The sequence below is a fragment of the Pelophylax lessonae genome, assembly GCF_965119305.1.
Source record: "Pelophylax lessonae genome assembly, chromosome: 3".
Classification (NCBI taxonomy): Eukaryota; Metazoa; Chordata; class Amphibia; order Anura; family Ranidae; genus Pelophylax; species Pelophylax lessonae.
This window is the reverse complement of record NC_138770.1, coordinates 349,761,416-349,774,817: the sequence shown is the minus strand read 5'-3', so window position 1 is coordinate 349,774,817 and position 13,402 is coordinate 349,761,416. Positions and strand designations below refer to the sequence as shown.

General features: G+C 39.2%; 1 protein-coding gene across 1 annotated transcript in view; it reads right to left on the bottom strand.

The window, feature by feature from the left end:
- LOC309549497 (CD109 antigen-like) overlaps window positions 1–13,402 on the bottom strand; it is a 356,480-nt gene that overhangs the window by 134,761 nt on the left and 208,317 nt on the right. Inside the window, exon 21 of the mRNA XM_082249831.1 lies at window positions 3,201–3,314. Coding sequence (XP_082105957.1) covers window positions 3,201–3,314 — 114 coding nt within the window. The remainder of the gene's footprint in view (window positions 1–3,200; window positions 3,315–13,402) is intronic.

Below are 13,402 nucleotides of genomic sequence, written 5' to 3'. Positions count from 1 at the left end.
TTTTTGCACTCGTCACTCGTCTTTATATAAACTGATGAATTTTTTAGATGAATTTATATTTCACATATTGTGTTTTTATTTTTTTTTTTGCACTGAGAGCATTTTATATAATACCACATTTTGTTATATATTCATGAGACAAATTGTTTATTGATTTGTTTTGCACTTTATTTGCATTTAGAGCACTTTACTTTATTTAAAGCGGAGTTCCAGCCACAGAAAAAAAATTTCAATGAACATACCCCCGGGACAGTCAGGGCTAGTACATTCCACAATGGCTAGCCTCTGATCTGTCCCGGATCGCACTTACCTTTTAGAAGAAATACTCACTTTTAAAATTTCCTCTCCAGTGTTGCCATCTCTGTTGTGGGCAGCTGAAGCCAGCGCGATCCTCTTCTGCGTCCTCTTCCGTGTCTTCTTCTCCCAGAATGCGCCTGCACCGGCCCCTCTCGTCACTTCCGGTGCGGCGCCGCATTCCTCCACAGCTTCTGGGCATGCCCAGAAGCTGTTTAGCAGGGAATGCGGCGTCGCACCGGAAGTGACGAGCGGGGCCGGTGCTGTCGCATTGATTCCTGGGAGCGTTCAGCTCCCAGGAATTATTGCAAAGCGGAAGTGACGGCGCGGGCTGTGCGGCCGAGGGAGGAAGTGGAAGAGAGGTGAGTATTTTCTTTCTTCAATTACAAGGTAAGTAAAAAAAAAAAAAATCCTAACTACCCATTTCTGTTTCAGGTGACCTATAGCAAGCGGATGGCCCAAAATCGACTATGTCGATTTTGTGGCCGGAACTCCGCTTTAATTTTATACACACTAGATTTATACAGATATTTTCTACACACTAAGGGCCTTAATCATTAGACCTTTGAATTTGTTTATCATTTATAAGGGCTCACATGCATTAGTATTTTGGTTTGATACACATACAGATTTTCTCAGGCAGCACCATCCATCCCTCCCATCGATTTTTTTTAACTATTATATTTTAGACAGCGCAGCACTATTCTTTAATCACTTTATCTTGGCAATTAGCTTTGGATTAGCTATTAAGTGCGAGCAGCAGTCTTTTAAATTGTTATTTGTATACACATACACAAGATAGCGTGAGAGCCATTACTCATTTTTTATATACCTATACAGTATAAACTTATTGGTTGTCTTATTGCTAATTTCATGTTATAATATTAATAATAATATTATAATAATAATACATTGAAACTTTAACAGGTTCATGAGTAGTTGTAGAAAATTCTTGGGGAGAAAAAGGCCCCTTATTATTTGGCTTTTCTTTTAAATTTGCACCACCCTGTGGTTAACATATAGTTTATGTCCTTCTTTTTTGGATATAAGGAAACAAGACAGAAAGGGAGATTAGACCACCAACAGGTTCTAGAGTGACTTGATAACAAGTGAAAGAGCAAATCATCAAACCTAAAATATACAGTATGTCTACAATTCTCTGTATCGACTAGCACATCTCTGTTTGTCCCAATAATTCCTTGAGATATGCATATTTAATGTCAGTATCTTCTTGTCACCATCTATAAAAAATTATTTACTATTTAAACAAAGGGTTTTTTTAGTTTAATTTGGCAAGCATAAAAATTCATTAGGCTAGTTAGCAGCACACATGGAGGTAAGCATTTAAATTTGTTAAAAAAAAAAAAAACTGTGGCTACAGGGATATAATGGGACTCACACTAAGCACAGCATGCTGGAAAATCCAAATGATCAATCGGAAGCAACTCTTAATTTCAGAAACATTAAATAGAAGTTTGATACTAGGTGGTTATTACTACAATTATCTAAGTATATGGTTAAGAAAGGACACTCAAACACAGGATTTAATTCAAAGATAAATCTTTGGGTTTGTTTGCAGGATATTGCAAGTTACATGGTAAAAAAAATCACCATTTACATGATGTAGTAATGTAAGTTAAGTAAGGACTAGTGTTGTCTTTATTATTGGAATTTAATGGGTATGTATAAACACAAGATCTACCTCAAACCTAATTAGGGTGATTTTCTCTTCCTTTTTATTTCCTGTTCCTATAATGTTTGTACAACAAACGGGAGGTGCAGTCATCACCAGGACTAAAAGTTCTAGCTATCAAGAAAAACATTGGCTTTTCAAAAAAAAATGTTTGTCTTTGAGCAAAGTTATCAAGATTAGAAAACCTATTTTCTGTTTTCTCAAATATGTTCTGTGAACTACAAAACTCCTCTTTTTTATGTAATGGAGATGAGGAAAAGGGGGGAGGTATTTGTAGTCTACATCAAGATAACAACCTAGGGTGACAATACAACTCCTTCACAAATGCAGTACAGTGAGTAAGTGTTGTCACTCTAGTAATGATATTGTGTTTCTGGCAGGATCCCCAGGTGAAAATAAAGAAAAAAGCCAGCAAAAGAAAACACATGCTGTCTCCTCATCTAGGGACTAGTAAACTGTAATATTTTCATATTTGATTTTTGGGTTTAGATATATTTCCCCAATATTTGTTACAGTGTGCTTGCGGTGCCGCTAAGAAATTTATTTTTTTTATTGTTGCTGTTAACCACTGGTTTCTAGTATGTTCCATAAAGCTCCAGGCTTGCAATATGAGTAGTGTGTTGGAACCAATTTATCCAGATAATCACTATGCAGATTTAGTAAAGCTTTCTAATCATTCTGTTTTTCTCACTATCTAAAAGACCTTTGGGACCTGGTCTTCTAAAGTGTTAACAAGCACTACAGTGGCATACAGTGAGCTGATTTTACATTACAGTAGCAGAAAGTAAACTAAAGTGCATGTGTTCATTTCAGACATCCAATTTGTTTTCTTTAAATTCCCTTGTTGGATGAAAATGTTGGATGTTTGAACACATATTCATTTCAACCCAGTTTCCATTGAAGCAAAATAAAGATCACTCAACTTCACTGCAATTCGCAGTATAGGAAACCAGGACTTCAGAGTCAAAACACAGGTTACTAATGTATTATGTCATATGTTATCATGATGTGGTTACTAAGAAAAACTGAGGTTGCAACACTAAATAACTGTGGTACTGACATGTCCCCGGATCTGTTTTAGGCCTCTATCCTATCCATGTTACAATATGTTTACAGATATAAATAAAAAAAACACAGCTGGCCTGAACACAATTGGTTATTGTTTTCAACTGCAAGGTTCTGCACATGGAACAAAACAATTTCTACTGTTTACCTCAGTATCTTCTTCCAGATAGTTGAAAACAACAGCTTCCAAAACAAATTGTTCTCCTCTGGTGACATAACTGGGAAGATTCAAGGAAACAAAAAATGGCTGAAAGGATTCCAGCTGAAAATGCAATAATTCAAGAGTAAGAAAAAGTATGCAGTTGTGCACATGAGTTAATAAAGCAATGTCAAAAATTGTTGTACTGATATGTTTAAAACTGGTTAATTGGCTTCTCCTTTAACCTAGTTTAATTTGTAGATCTTGCTTTGGCAATGTCTGGGGTGGGAACAGTGAATTCTGGAATTGACACATGAAAGCAATGTACAAAACACAGCAAATGCTGGACCCATCTAAAACATTTTTGTTGTTAGGTCATCTATAAAAACCGGTAATAAATCCTGAACTGTTAAACGTACTTTAAAATGTTTACACTGTCTGAAAACAGTGCTTAACTAGAACATGTACAAATGAGCTTTAAAATAAATAGAATTTTAAGGAGTTTTCTAGAGAAAATAAACTTGACCTCTTCTGGAGATTCCTTGAGGCCTTCATCATGCTGGACTGAAGATGGCTATACACAAGAGCAGACTAATACACAGTGTGGACATTCTTGCAACTATTTTCATGAAGTGCATACATGTTTATACAAAGAAAGAAGCATAGTAGAAGATACAGTGAGGTTGAACTAATTTAATTCACTATTCTGTCCTACTATAATACAGAATGAAAAACTGTAATTTGTGCAATTTCTACCCAAGTAGAATAGTAATAGTAGTAGAATGCTAGGTAAATCTAGTTTTTGGCTTTTACTGTAATCAAAAGAGTAGTAATCACTTGTATTGGTCTACTCATAGTTTTACAGGCTGGGAGTTAGATAGTTCCTCCTGTCTCTGGAAGAATTTTCCAGAGCTTAGGGTAGGAAATTCAAATATTAAAGATCAAATATTTAACATGCACAGGCCAATCCCTAGGAGGTGTGCTCAAAAGATCTAGGAGGTGGTAAATAGTCTGGAGCCCGGGGGGCTGCTCTTTTCCCCTGTCAGGGAAGGTTCCAAGAGCTTCAGGGGGCTGCTTGCCCCTGAGGGATCCTATGGACTGAGTTGCTATTCGGCATGGTCTCCGCTGTGGCAGGGCTAGAGACATGGGAATAATCTAGAGCTGAATGCAAGATTCTCTACAAGGGGATCAGGTATGGAGAGGGATATTCTTACTGCACCATGTCCAGAGAAATCTGGAAAGAGGGAGCTGTCTTGGAGACTTGTGGGTAAAGACTCTAACCAACCCCTTTTTTACTGCACAGCACCCTAAAATTCCCTGGTTACCTATAGCTGTGCGTCTGTGCAGGGTAACCATATGCCTAAGAGATTTGCCTCATGGTCTACAGCTGTGAGCCTTAGACTGTCCCCATACCCACAAAGAGTGTCCTCTGATCAATGTTACTGAGCAGTTTGGAGTATTCCATACACCAACCCCTCTCCTGTTACAAGTTCTACAAGCAATACATTATAAAAAGACAACCTCTAGACTTTTTATTGGAGCAGGTGTGAATGGACTGTTGCTTGGGTGACTAGAGGCCTCTATACTGTTTGGGGAAGAAAACAGTCATAATCAGTGGCCTGTAGCACTACATGTAGTACTCTCCCAAAGACAACAATGCATGATTACAAGACAGGCTTTGAGCAGTGGATGTGAAAGTCAGAAGAATAGGGGATTATGTTAGGGTTTAATCTACTTCAAACAATTCACTTCTGGCCCAATAGCTGAAACATAAGGACATGTTAAAACTGAATGTGGTTAATTTACTGGAGTAAAGCCTAGTCACTTTGCTAAGTGAATTCTCATTGTGCAAAGGAATTTCATGCTTTGTGAATGAGGCAATTCTTACTTCTATTATCCAATCATGTGCAAGCTAAATTCCTGGGGTTTTTTTGTTTTTTATTGCTTATGATGTTTTTTTGCAAAGTGAATTTGTATCACATTTACCACTAATTTACCTTAAAAAGATACAATTCACTTTGTAAAGTGAACAGGCTCTACTTCTGTAGTAAATCAGCCACAATGCGGGAGTCACAATTAAAGATTTCATAATGAATGATTCATTATACAAGATTTCACCTGCAGGTGCTCATAGTGAATTGAGAGCTGCTATGGTGGAAATAACTTGCTCCATGGAGGGAGATTCAAAGGAGTAAAATTCTTTAAGATCTGTTGCAGGACCTTTCTAGAGCACTAAACTGCAATACACAGAGGACCAAAAGTAAATATATGCTAAATCTTAAACTATTCAGACAGCCATTCCAATATAACAAATACATAAGCTGCTGTTATGCTCTCGCATATTTATTCTAGCTTCTCTTTACTAGGGTTCCAGACGTAGACAATGAGCATGCACTAATGATCTGTACATGAAAATAGAATTGTAGGATTAAGATCATCTTTACATATGGATCTATTGGTGGACAGGAAAACTGACTAGGGGTTTTCTCTATCCAGCTTGCTGATTGCAATATTTAATTCTGCTCTCAAAGTTAGAAGTTGTTTATTTTTGGGCACAGAGCCCCGGTCTCTCCAATACTGTAATTGTTAATATTGTAAACTCTCAAGTGGGGTCCATCTTAAGTTCACAGTGCATAATACAGTGCTGTTAAATGTCTGTATTTGGAGGGATGATGAGACTTACAGAAGAACTGTTACACGTGTGATATCCTGATATCATTCACAAATAGGTATGAGTTTCAAGTTTATGCCAAACATAGGTTGGAAACTCCTAGCCATGACCATATTTGGCCAATGATATCACCAGCCAGCTTGTTTACATAGAGAAGCTGGTAAAGATCTATAATTTGTGATGGGATTAGTGCCAGGGTGACATTGTCTTTGTTAACATTGCTGCATTATGATTGATATGGAAATATATCACTGAATGACATGGTTGATGTTAGATATTCATCACTGTAATTTTTTTTTCACATTATGATTTTTTTTTTTTACTTTTTTTGTGAAGGATTAACAAGGTGTACTATGTACCCTATGCCCATTTATGTGGTGGGGGCAGGGGGTGCTTCTTCTAAAAGGGGCTTCCAGATTCCCATAAGTCCTTTTGGGGGAATAAATGTGGGCATGAGTACCTTGTCTTTTCACCATGAGGAAAGGTGCTTTGCCAGAGGAAAAAGGTAGCTTCACTGCCCCTCCCTTGCATGGTACCCTTCCAGTGTTGAAGGCATGTCACCTGGTATGGCTTAAGGGGACTTAGATAGGGGTCTTTTATGAATTTTTAGGTGGGGCCCTAGCCATCAATCAAGATGATTGCCACTCAATGATGTTGACCCTCTGAGTAGCCATGTGGCCCCCTGCTACCCCTTACCACTTATAGCGCTAAGGTGCTCTGGTAGATCTAGTGTTTTACAGCAATTTAAGGGTGCAGGCTTAATCCCGAAAGCAGTGAAGTTTGAGAGTGTGAGAGATGCTGCAAACCACTAGCTCAACAGGTAAAGAGATATGTGCACAGCCTTAGCCATGAGCTCCTCCTGAGGCCAGCCTCTGATGCATTTTGCCCTCCCATCAGTGATTAAGCCCTGATGTGGTGCATCAGAGACTGGGCTCAGGAGGACCTTGTGGCTGAGGCCATTTGCATTTCTGAGCAGCGATACCTAATATTTGTGATGCAATTCTTGTTTTCGTATGTAGGCGCACCCAACATGTGCATGTGGGGCAGGAGGCTTAAAAAAATGGTGTGTTTTTTGACCATTAATATCACCCATGCACTCCAAACAGGTAATTAAGGACTGATTGTGTTGTTTTAATGTTCTTCCCACTGAAGGGAAAAAATGTTTGCAATGGTACATGTATTCTCATGCCAATGCCCAGTTACCAATGCCAAAAAAAAACCACAACAAGATTTGGCTCCCGTGGACTTCAATACGTTTTGACAATATGTTTGGTATTTGCGAAATTCACAATGCGTTCAACAAATCAAATCATTTAAACTTCAACCAGTAGGCTCATCAATATTGACAAATACAGACTGTTTTAAAATATGCAGTTCTGGGCCTCAGTGTTTTTAAAATGTTTCCATGATTTGTTTCTGCTAGAATCTGTGCTTCATCTTGTGTGTTACAAGAGTCTTTAATACATCACAGCATATGATTTCAGAACTTTAAGGGCACCATTACATGGGTGTGCATATTGAAGATCTTTGTGCCTCCTACTTACCAATCTTGACAGCCATCAATATGCAGTCGTATATTGTTGGCCTGCTGATACACAGACCTGCACTGACATATGCTTTGACCTGCAGTATCCTCCTTTCACCATAGTTTCGTGATGAAGATCATGTAATAAACATCTGTGGGCAACTGATAATGTCTGGACTGGACTTGCACCTAGTCGCTTGAGGGTTGTATTGTCCTCACCTGGAGCGGTGTACATTTCCTTTCAGTGAACCAGCAACTGATAATGTGTCAGCCCTGTCATCCACTCAGGTACCAAGATCTGTTAGGTGCTCACGTGAGCCTCTTGGGTTTTATGCTCAGCAAAAAGCATGTATTGTTTAATTCTGGAGGTTTTTAAGGAGAGCAAGGACTTCTGCCTTCATATTCCTTGCCATCTTGTGCTTCCCACCTTTAAAAAAAACCTTATGAGGGAGCTCACCTACTTTCCACCCTAATTGTTATTTCACCACATTTTGGTATTGTTAGTGAGAGTAGTTTTACTGTGTGAAACAAAACGGACCTGGTTTGATAATAATTAGCTGTATATTTGGCCGTTTCTACTATAGCTAGACCTACAATTCAGGTTATTAAAAATACTTTCAGTTTGGATATGGATTTTTCGGCTATTCTTTAATTGGAATGAGCTTTAGGTTTGGCTTGAACTTGAGTCGGGAAGAGGGGGACCTTCTTCAGGCAGTGGGTCGCCATGGTGATGAGTCCCTATGATTTGCACTGAATCTACACCACTGGTTGATGTGATTGATGGACCCTTTTTATAACCATTTGAGCTCCAGAAGGTTTTATGCCCTTCATAACCAGAGCATCTTTTGCTATTCAGTACTGCGCTGTTTCAATTGGCAGTTGCTGCGGTCATGCAATGCTGTACCCAGGCAAAATGTATATCCTTTTTTTCCCCACACAAATAGAGCTTTCTTTTGATGGTATTTGATCACCACTGGGTTTTTTATTTTTGTGAAATATAGACAAAAAAAAGACTGAACATTTTGAAAAAAATATTTTCTACTTTCTGTTATAAAAATATTAAAAAAACTCAGTTTGTCATAAATTTAGGCCAAAATGTATTTAGCTACATGTCCTTGGTAAAAAAAAAACTATGATATATATACTGGAATTTAGCAGCTTTTACTTTCTGACTGCCTATCACATTGAGGTGCTAAAATGCCAGGGCAGTACAAAAAAAACAAATTACCCCTTTTGAGTATTTTGCAGATATCATTTTTCGTCAGAGGATTTTGAAAAATTTCAATTTTCTTTCTTCATTTTCCAGAAACTTGTGGCTAAAAATAAAATCTTCCAAGCACTCAACATGCCTCTCAGCAAATACCTTGGGTTTTCTACTTTCCAAAAAGGGGTCATTTTGGTGGTGTTTGAACTGACCTGGCATTTTATGCCCAACATTAGCAGCTTATGCCACACCCACTTATCTAACCATCTTAGTGCCGGTTCACATTATTGCGGCTGCAGAGATCGCATGTAATTCGGAGCGCACTGCTCCTTCATTACATGCGATCTCATGTGCGGATGCAAATTCAGCCATACGCTTTGTATGGCTGAATTCGCACTGTATCCGCACCAAACACACACAGGACCCTTTTTTTCAGCCTCATCAGGATCGGATCGCACAGTGGTTCACACTTGTGCGATCCGATTCTGTGCGAACTGTCAGATCGCACTGCGATATGCGATCAAACTGGGGGTGTCGTTAACATTTAATTGACACCCCCTGCGTATCGCATATGGCAGTGTGAACTGCCAGAGGTGCGGATGCGATGCGGGATCACGCTGCATATTCGCAGCGTTCCCGCATCGCACAAGTGTGAACCTGCACTTAAGACCAAGCCTTTTCTAACACTTTTTGTTTGAACTAAAAAAAATCTGTATTTTTTGCTAGAAAATTACTTTTATCCCCCAAACATTATATATTTTTAAAGCAGAGGCCCTGGAGAATAAAATGGAGGGTGTTACAATTTTTTATGTCACACAGTATTTGCGCAGCGTATTTTCGCAAATTTATTGAAAAAAATACACTTTTTGAAATTGTAATGCCCAAAAACACTATATATTGGAGGGAGGTTTACACTCCCTGCAAAATTGTGACTAATTTTTCCCTCTCTATGTTTAGTAAATAAACCCCATAGTGTGTGTTTATTTACACTTTTATTTTTTGGGTAATGAGTAATAAGGGGTATTACTGTACCTACGCCCATTCACATTGAGGGGTGAATATCTGGGGGTTCCTTACATTAAGGGTTTGCCCAGATTCTTGTAAATCCCGCCTGCAAATCTGTACACCTTCCTGGGGACCTAAACATTAGGGCAATGTGCCTTGCAACTTATCCTCCCAGTGTTGAAAAGTATGTGCTCTGGTATCGTGGAGGAGGGGGGTGTACACACTTGCTGCTACTTCTTTCCTGACCATCTATGTTGCATACCTGGATCGGGGGTGCAATGCTTTGCAGGCTCCTGGGGGATAGAGTGATAAATGTACATTTGTTTTTACAAAAATATGTGCATTTTTTATTTTTTCTCCAAAGGTGTACTTGGCCTTTAAGCCATCCCCAAGCATGTAATTTAACCACATTAATACAGGACACTTTCATCTCCTTCCTGCTAAGGCCAATATTAGGTTTCAGCACCAGCACACTTTGAATGACATTTACTCAGTCATGCAACACTGTCCCCAAATAAAATTGTTATAATTTTTTTAGACAGATCTTGTGGTGGTATTTACTCACCACCATACATTTTTTTTTTAGTTTCTGTTAGAAAATGTTGTAAATAACTAAACATTCTTTATTAGGTTTTCCTAAATTAATTTTATACATTATATACCAAATGTATTCTTCTACATTTCTTTGGTAAAAAAAACCTGTATATATTATTTAATGTTTTTGAAAGGTATAGACTACAAACGATGGTATACAGTATATATATATATAAATATATATATGTGTATATATTTAACACACTATATTACCAAAAGTATTGGTATACCTGCCTTTACACGCACTTGAACTTTTATGGCATCCCAGATTTAGACCATGGGTTTAATATTGAGTTGGCCCACCCTTTGCAGCTATAACTGCTTCCACTCTTCTGGGAAGACTGTCCACAAGGTTTAGGAGTGTGTTTATGGGAATGTTTGACCATTCTTTCAGAAGAGCATTTGTGAGGTCAGGCAATGATGTGGACGAGAAGGCCTTGCTCACAGTCTCCACTCTAATTCATCCCAAAGATGTTCTATCGAGTTGAGGCCAGTGAAGTCCCTCCCCTCCAAACTCGCTTATCCATGTCTTTATGGACCTTCCTTTGTGCACTGGTGCGCAGTCATGTTGGAACAGGAAGGGGCCATCCTCAAACTGTTCCCACAAAGTTGGGAGCATTAATTTGTCCAAAATTTCTTGGTATGCTGACACCTTAAGAGTTACCTTCACTGGAACTAAGGGGCCAAGTCCAACCCCTAAATAACAACCCCACACCATAATCCCCCCTGCACCGAATAATATGGACCAGTACACAAAGCCAGGTCCATAAAGACATAAATGAGCGGGTTTGGGGTGGAGGAACTTGACTGGCCTGAACCCGATAGAACACCTTTAGGGTGAATTACAGCGCAGAATGTGAGTCAGGCCTTCTCATCCACATCAGTGCTTAACCTCATAAATGTGCTTCTAGAAGAATGATCAAACATTTCCATAGACACACTCATAAACCTTGTGGGCAGCCTCCCCAGAAAAGTTGAAGCTGTTATAGCTGCAAAGGAAGGGCTAACTCAATATTAAACCCTACAGACTAAAACTGGAATGCCATTAAAGTTCATGTGCATGTAAAGGCAGGCATCCCAATACTTTTGGTAATATAGTGTGTATATATATATATTCATACAAAAAAAGAGAGCGGCACTCACGGGTCTTGGAAGGTGAATGCACGATAGTGGTTGTAATCAACGTTTTGACGAGGCACAAGTTCGTCTTCTTAAAAGTCGTTTACTTTACAAAATTGTCATTTAACCACTCTACTACCGCTCACGGTAATACTACTGCGGCAGAGTGGCTCGTTCCCGTCCAGTCACGTAGTATTAACGTGACTGGACTCCTCCCCTTCTGGGCGGCGCTTGCGCGCCGCCGGAGGCTCGCTCCCGCTGTTTTCATTCACAGCGGGAGTCGGGCCAGGGGAGGAGCAGCGGCGATCGCCGCTGCTCTTACCCGATCGTCGGGGATCGAGTCTGGAGATCCGCCCGCTGTGTGTAAACACAGCGGGCGGATCTCCATAGTGACAGGGAGTGACAGATCGGACTGTTCAGCATAGCTGGACATCCGATCTGTCCATGAATCACATAGTCACCTCCCCCCCTACACGTCAGTAAGCACCAGGCATACATTAACCCCTCCCTCTCCAATAAAATTAACCCCTTCCCTGCCAGTGTCATTTTTACAGTAACAGTGCATATATATAGCACTGATTACTGCAGTAATGTCACTGGTACCCCCAAAAGTGTCAAAAATGTCAGTCAGGGGTCCGGTCTGTCCGCCGCAATGTCGCAGTCCCGCAAAAAAAATCGCAGATCGCCGCCATTACGCGTTAAAAAAAAAACACCAAAAATGACAGAAATCTTTCCCTTTGTTAGTAAACGCAATAACTTTTGCGCAAACCAATCAAAATACGCTTATTGCGATTTTTTTTACCAAACATATGTAGCATAAAACAAATTGGCCAAAAACTTTTAAAAAAATTGGTTTTTACATCTTTTTTGGGGGGAATTTCATATAAAAAAATGTGAAAAATATTGTTATTTTTTCAAAATAAACGCTCTTTTTTTGTTTATAGCGCAAAAAGTAAAAATCGCACAGGTGATCAAATACCACCAAAAGAAAGCTCTGTTTGTGGGAGAAAAAGGACGTAAATTTCGTTTGGGTACGGCGTCGCACGACCGCGCAATTGTCAGTTGAAGTCGCACAGCGCCGAATCGCAAAAAGTGGCCTGGACGGAAGACAGCAAAATCCTCCGGTTGTAAAGTGGTTAAACAAGTTATGTCTCAGACACAGCATAAGCATACTTTATAATTACACCCCAAAACACATTCTGCTATGCCCCTCCGAGTACAGGGATACCACATGTGTGAGACTTTTTTAACAGCCTAGATGGATAGAGGTGCCCAAAATCAAAGTAACGCACCATCATTTGTGCATCTAATTTCCTATCTAACTATCATATTTTTGGAGGGCCTGGAGCACCAGGACAGTGGAAACACCCACAAAATGACCCCATTTTGGAAAGCAAACACTTCAAGGTATTTTCTAAGAGGCATAGTGAGTGTTTTTAAAATGCCATTTTTGCCACAAATTTTTGGAAAATGCAGAAAATAAAATGAAAATGTATTTTTCTGGCACAAAGTAGTTAACCAATTAGGTATTTCTAACACGCATCATAGGCATACTTAGAATTACACCCCAAAACCGTTCTGCTTTTCCTCCCACAAGCCACACAAAAGGGCCCAAAATCGAAGGAGAACCTTCTGGTTTTCTAGGGGCATAAATTATGTGTCTAATTTCCTGACCACTGATCACATTTTAAGAGGCCATGGAGCACCAGAACAGTGGAAACACAAAAATAACCCCATTTTGGAAAGCAAACACGACAAGGTATTTTCTAAGAGGCACAGTAAGTCTTTTGAAGATTTCATATTTTTTCCACAAGTTTTTGGATGTAAAATTAAAATATTTTTTTTACAAAAAGTGTGCCCAAAATTTAGATATTTCTCAAATCCAGAATGGGCATACTTAGAATTGCAACCCAGAACACATTCTGATACTCCTGAGTACGGTGATACCACATGTGTGAGACTTTTTCAGTGTTCGAACTGATTATATACCAGACATTTTTATCTTGTGTACCACACAAACTAACTAATTATATCAAAACTATTGTACTATATGAGTGCCCTAGGGATATAGCTTAGTGTAGCATCAATGTTCC